This window comes from Lycorma delicatula, chromosome 3 (genome assembly GCF_047948215.1).
Source record: "Lycorma delicatula isolate Av1 chromosome 3, ASM4794821v1, whole genome shotgun sequence".
Taxonomy (NCBI): Eukaryota; Metazoa; Arthropoda; class Insecta; order Hemiptera; family Fulgoridae; genus Lycorma; species Lycorma delicatula.
Window position 1 is genome coordinate 166,329,409 of NC_134457.1, and position 7,322 is coordinate 166,336,730.

At 28.0% G+C, this 7,322-nt stretch overlaps 1 protein-coding gene across 1 annotated transcript; it reads left to right on the forward strand.

The window, feature by feature from the left end:
- The first annotated feature begins 699 nt into the window (after positions 1–699).
- On the forward strand, positions 700–5,606 carry LOC142321018 (uncharacterized). The gene is made up of 2 exons (XM_075359010.1): positions 700–820; positions 5,304–5,606. The coding sequence occupies exons 1-2, from the start codon at positions 809–811 to the stop codon at positions 5,538–5,540; spliced, it is 249 nt and encodes an 82-aa protein (XP_075215125.1). The 5' UTR covers positions 700–808; the 3' UTR covers positions 5,541–5,606.
- Positions 5,607–7,322: the final 1,716 nt, after the last annotated feature.

Sequence of the window (7,322 nt, forward strand, 5' to 3'; positions counted from 1 at the left end):
TATTTTTGATGATTGAAAATTTCCTTTGGTATTTAATATGAAGATCAGTAAAAGTAAATTAATAATATTTTTATTAAACGATAAATTTAATGATGTATATAATAAAAGTAAAAAGTAATAATGAAATCCGAAAAGAAATTCTTGTTTCAAATCTATTCATAGCAAAGATTCTAAAACAGTTTTTTTTTTTAAATTTATTTCATCACTTAAACTCAAAGGTTGTGAATGGAAATAACATTCTGAAAATCTTTTACGTATGAAAAATGTCAAATCTGACTGGGATTTGAACTCGAGACCTTCCTGATGAAAGGTTGAGAAGGTCGGTGTTCATTTCACTACGGAGATCGGTATTAACATTATTTCATCATTAATTATTTTTAGAATTAATAATACATTAAGACTAGTGGCAAATAAATTCTGACATCTGAAAAGAATAATGAGACAAAAAAAATTTAGTAACCTGACTCTTAAATATACATATTTTATCTGCCCACCTACATAATTTAAAATCTTTTAGATATACACAAACACATGTAAAGATAGGTTACATATTATATGTATAATATTTATTAATCTAGAGGTCATATTATTGTACATTTTGAAGAGTGGCTTACATTTTTCGTTAAGTAAGGTGTGTCATGTGTTAAAAGGGAACAATAACATATTTTGTATTATTTGTATGACAGCTGAGAGGTTTGACCAAGCCGGACTTATCAAAAGTATAAATAGAATATTCAACGATGTATTTTATGAAATTAACCACCAAGATTTAACGCAAATCATTTACCAACGAATCTTTAACTCCATCATGAAATACTACGTAAGTTATCATAGTTATTTTTTATTATATTAAAACTATAATTAATTAAAGTTAATTATTTATTAATTTAATTATGTAATTAATTAATATTTATTATATTAAATATTATATATATATATATATATATATATTCTAAATAGGACTTTAATGTATATTATTCGTCCATGCTTTAGGATGGAATAAAAATAAAAATAAAAATAGATTTGCAAAAATGAAAAACATAAGGGGTTTTGTAGTTGATTTCGTGTAATATTAAATAGGTTAAAAAAGTATTAAAAACAGATTAAACAAACGACTTTAGGAAAACTGATTATTTTTTTAATCGAAATATTACTAAAAATATGTATAAAGATAATTGAATTAGAGAAACCGTATGATTTAAACATTATTTTTTTTTTTAACTTAATATAAAAAATTTGACATGAAGAGATTATAAGTCTAACCTAAAGCCTCAGTTGTTATACTGACTTCCAAAGTTTCAAAAATAAATTTCTCAAAATTTACGGCTTATGCAAAATTTAATATGTTTATTATCATGCTAATCAGTGTATTATTATATTTATGATCATTTTTCGATATTTTACTTAATAAGAAAGTTATAGCGATATTTTGTTTTTTTTTCGAAAAAGCCCCCCCATGGCCCGATTTTGCCCATTAACGAACGTGACCGAGATCTTGGGTTGTTATAATTTATGTATCAATTTGAAAATGATTGGCGCAAAATTACGGTAGTTATCATCGTGTCCATAAGAAAGTGAAATATATATAAATGTATATATAAAATTTTGAGCTGATCGTGGTTTTGGGGTCTGGGAGATGTGAAACGCGAAGATATGTCGAAATTTTCCGAAAGTCGAATCATGGTACCCATTAAATAAGTAGCTTTCTAATGAAATCTACATAAAAAAATTGTTCATATAATTTTTATAATTTTTTTTTAATTTAATTTATAGAACGTTTAATCTTGCATATCTTTTTCATGCAATTTTAGTAATTTTTTTTAAAAATTTAAACCGCTTTATATCATCGGCTGTCGGTTTGGAACTTTTACTGCATGAAGTAAACTGGAATACACAGATGGTAGTTTATATCCCAAAAAGGTTTCTTTAAATTGACCGCTTCCAAATTTGTTCTAGTTTTAATTATTTCAAGTTTAAAACTTTCCTATTTTAGCCTGAAATGAAAGATTACGAAATTATAACATGGTAACCAGGGTAATTAATGGAGGTAAAATTGGTTTTTATTTAAGATTTATTAAAGCAAGTGCAAGAATGGTTCTAAGTTTGCATTCCATTATAACTAAATAACAAATTTAAAGTAATGACTATTTAATTGTACACGATTTTATCATTTAAAGAAACGTCAAATTTTATAATTACAACTGTGGCGTTTCTGCTTTCATCCAGAAGGTTCTGAATTTATATGCTGATCAGGCTTGATATTTTTCATAAGCATAAAAAAAAAAAATAATAAATTACGTTTATACTAAGTATTTAAAATTACTTAATTATTAAATATAAGCAGAGTAAACGAAGTTTTACAAATAAAATTTCGTTTGAATTCAATTGACAGCGCTGTCTTAGAAATCGATCAGGATAATAACAGGTAAATACTGTCTGTAACTGGGCTTACGGTCTGTAGATAGGCATTGTAATTTCCGTGTAAATATTAAAATCTTTGTATTATTATTATTATTCCAATTCGTAAATAAAATTTTGAGTTAGTGAAAGAAACTATTGATTGAAAAATGGGCGAATGGCGTAAAGAACAAAAACAGTGAATACAGAAATTAAGGATGATTTAATACAAGGGAATTTATTTATTTTATGAACTCAACCGCAATTATTAAGTATGATATACTTATCCTTACGAAGATAAAGCTATAAAATTTTACAAAACAAAATATTTCTCTTTTGCAAGCGATATAGTTACTCATAAAACTCAAGGTTATATCCTGAAAAAGGTCAAAATATGGAAGAGTACCTTTTTAACCAAGAAATATTATCTTTAAAAAAAAAGAATCGACCCGCATGCAATATTTATTTATTTTATATGTTCAATATTTTTTCACTTAGTAGACTTATTTTGATGATTCCCTTTACTTCTGATTTTTTAATATTCTGATAATAATTATAATTTTTCTGTTAGTTCTGCTGTAATCGTTACAGTAATTTTTTCCCAAATAACTTCAGATTTTTCATTGAAAACGATTATATTTTAAATCAAACAAATTATCATATTCAATTTTTTTCATTACTCCTTAGTACTGAGTTGTAGCTTAATGTTATATAAAATGAGTTATAATGATATTTGAAGTATATCAAACCTAAGGTACATTCCAATATTGCAGAAAGGTTTATTTCTCAAGGAAGTACTCTCTTTTCTGCATTTTTCTTAATTATTTATTTTTATTTTTTGAAGTTACGGATATCTCTCGCCATTGCTTTACATGCAAATGGGTTGGTTTTACAGAGCCCTGTTATTTTTATTTTTTATAAAAACAAAACAAAAGAATGCAAAATAAACTTCAAAAAAAATAAAACAAACTTAACAAATTCTAAAATTTAAATTTAAAAAAAATTTAGTCTGTGAAGTAGTGGGCGCTGAATTAAAAGGTTTTAGGATTTTAATTTGTATATAAAACACGTTTTATTTTGTTCTGATGTTCCTTAAATATAACTTAAATGTGCAAACACTCCAGTACGGAAATCAGTGGTTTGGTAGCATTACATCTTTTATCCAGAAAGATCCCGTTTTTAACCCCCTTAAAGGTCGATAATTTTTCACAAACTATAAATAAAATAAATATCAATATTATATTCTCAAGATATTTAACCATAAAATTTCCAAGAAATCACCTCCCCCCAAGTTCACAAAAAAAAAAATAAAAATGGAAAATCGGGGTAATAAGAAAACAACGACGTTTTATGTGTAAATATGGGGCCTTAATTAAGTTGTAATTTCAACTGAATTATCGATGTTCCTTCATGTAATAGTAGTACCATTTTTATTATTTGGAAGGAAAACTTTGGTCATCAAAAAAATATTTCTAGCAAATGTTCTTTCAAACTAATTTACTAATTTAAATATTCTTTCAAACTACTTACTAATTTTTTCCTCAAATCTTTTGCTACAACATCAAAGTGGGTGAATTATTATAACAAACATTTTTTTAGAATCCCAGTTTGAAAACTCATATAATTGTATGTTCGCGATGAGATTGACCGTTTCAATTCTAAATACATGGTTAGACAAAATAGACTTGTAAATCCCCTTGCTTCGAACTGCTAGACAACAGTGATGACAGACAACTGAAAAGAGTTCATGTGGTGGACAGACTTTAGTGATGGTCGTTGAAGATACGTTGTTTTCATAATTTTTTCTCGCAATTTTTGTATCTTACCTATTTTTGTATTTACCCTTTTGTATCTTACCCTTTGTATTTACCTATTTCTGTTACAATTTTTTGTTTCCATTGTTGCTGTCTATTTACTGTTGTTGTTTTAATGCTATTACTGTTTGTCGTACGTAATTTTGGTTTGCATTTACCTATGTTCGCTTATTTTTTCAGCCTTTTATTTATAATTGTGTTTAATTTTTTTATTCACTCTTTTATCTAATGTTTGTATGTGCATGAAGATCTTCTATTTCATAAAAACACATCCCATGAGAACTGAATGTGTTCGACACATGGGCCCCGTAGATTGGAAACGTTATAGAACTCAGTGTTGACGTAATAACTGCATTAGGTTTAGTGTTTTTTATAATCATTTACAGTTTGTTTTCGGGAGGGGGGGTCATAATTGTATGGCCCTCTCTTACGTGATATTTTAACATATTTTTACTTATGGCTTCGTTAGGAAAAACCGATTGTAATTTTTTTTCTACAGCAAAGAAAAAATTACTTGATAAATTTATAAATTGTTGCTGAATATATGTTTTTGAATATTTAATAAATAATAGTTTTAGCAAGCGGTGGGGTAGAATCAGATATAAAACTAAAAAAAATTTGGAATGTTCTTTCAAATTATACTTAATTTCATTTTTATTCACTAAAATATTTCTTAAGCGTACAAATCGATAAACAAAATCTAGCAACGATTTTTTTAACTATCCTGAAATTTTCAGAGCTTAAATTTAATTTTCCCCATAGTGAAAATTTTATGATAATTCTATATTTTTTTGTTTAATAAACTTATTATAAAAAATGCATAATTCTGTGAAAAATCTAAATACCTTTATAGAAAAGTGTAGAATATGTGAAAAACACAAACACTAAGAACACGTAATTTGAAAATAAACTGTCCGAAATATATGTGTAATTTTGCTTGAATTAAAACAATTCTTTTTTTTATGAAAAAATTATGTTTAAGAAAAATAAATTAAGATGATATACATAACACTTTTCTCTCCTCCTGATTTCGTTAGATATAAAATTATTTTTTTATTTTTTATATTTGTATGACAATTTTTGTTTATACAGGTACTTTTTGCTGTTCTTCTTTTTGTTGCTGTTTCTATGGCACAAGGAAAACCAGCAACAGATATTGAATCACCAAAAAACCTAGAACCTGAACAAAGTGTAGAAGCCGCCCCAAAGGAACATTTAAAAGGAGCTGAAGCTGCATATTTAGCCTACTCTTACGCCGCATATCCTTACGCCTATTCAGCTTATCCTTACGTCGTTCCACCACCAGCTGCCGTCATCCTTCGCCGTTAAAGGAAACTATGAATATATTTGCTTTTGCATAAATTAATAAATGAAAATTCAAGACAATGCAATAAATCCGAGAACATTTAAAGAAACTTTTTTTTTTAATAAGCCTATTAATTAATATTTGATTAAAAAAAATGTAAATTTAATTTCTATTAAATAAATATTCGTCTTTTAAGCAAATAAATTGTCTTCGTTTCCTGTTATATGTTCGTACGTACTATATTAATAACTCTATGATAATTTTACAAACTCAAGAAAATAAAACTGTATTTTCTGTAAAGATATTGTCTGAGGAATATTAGTCGAAAAATATTATTTTTGTACTAGTGCTTCAATTGCCAGGTTTTATCAAAATCTATATTTCTTTACAATTAGGATGTTGAAAATTTAAATTGAACAAAAAAAAATCAACGTTACAAACAATTTATAAATGTAGTTTCTGAAATAATTTAATTAAGATTACTTGTATTTTAGGGTATGAATAAAAGCCGTATTAAAAAAAAATAATAATTAAACAACCAATCTTTATTACTGTAACAAGTTGAACAAATGAATTATTTCTAATAAAAAACGGCAAGATTAATGCCGTTAATATCGCTAACAGAACAAGGTTTGTACTCTGCAATTTTTGGAAATAAACGGAGCATTTGATGAGGTCTGGCGAGGTGGTTTGCTTTATAAATTGAAACTATTCTAACGAAATCCATCCAGCATGAAAATAGATATTGTCATGTTTAAAATAGATATTTCATAATAAAATTTGATGATGCAAAAGCAGGACTACATGTGTGATATTACAAGAGTGCCTTAGGGCAATGTTTTGTTACTCATTTTGTACAAGTCAAACCTAGCCTTTACAGATAATGCAATGTACAGCCAATTTTCCCGACAATAACAGTTTTTGTACTAAATATGAATTTACTGCTGCAACATCACACCTACAACACGACAAGCAATATACAAGCAATGATTTGAGGGCAAAAAGAAAAGCACCTATATAACGATTACATTCCAGAAAGATACCTGCTCATCAGTGTGGTTCAATAACATGTAAATTCTCTCAATAATATTTCTAGGTTTACATCTCACATACATTTTACAAAAAACTCACATTGAAAACAAATATACACATATGCAAATAAATATACAAATATACACATAAAGCGTTAACAACTGACTTAAAATTTAAATAATTCTACTGGCTGTTTTGGCGTAAATCTTGTCTAATCCTGAGTAATAAACTATTACTATACAATTCAGTTTTCAAGCCTGTTTGGTCGTCTAAATAAAAAAAAAAAATATGACAATATTTCACTACAAATACAATATCTACAAACAACTACGAACGCATCTTGAAATAACTCAAAAAGGATTCAAAACAGAGATGTTAACACACCCAAGTGTCTGGTAAAAATATTAAAAACGAATAAGAGTACATGAGAATCATTGTCATTAACTAATTTTTTCTCACCCTACCCCCCGGGCCGAATTCACAAAAAAACAAAGCACAGCCCAAGGGATCGTCTACTCAAAGGCCCTGTCCGCCGGCCATAAGTCTAGTCCGACAGGTCAGCCCGCCGGTTAGATCTTTTAATTGCCTGCCTCTAACCTCTAGGGCAGGGTATCCAATCCCAATTATGTCGTTCCTGGACCGCACCCCAGAAGCCATCGGTCTTGACGCCAATGCCTTTAGTGAGAGCACCTTGTGTAGGATACTCCTACCGGGTCTCGGTCTTTTTCGCGAAGGGAAGAGGGAGTCCCAGTGTCTCATCACTGCCGCCCTTC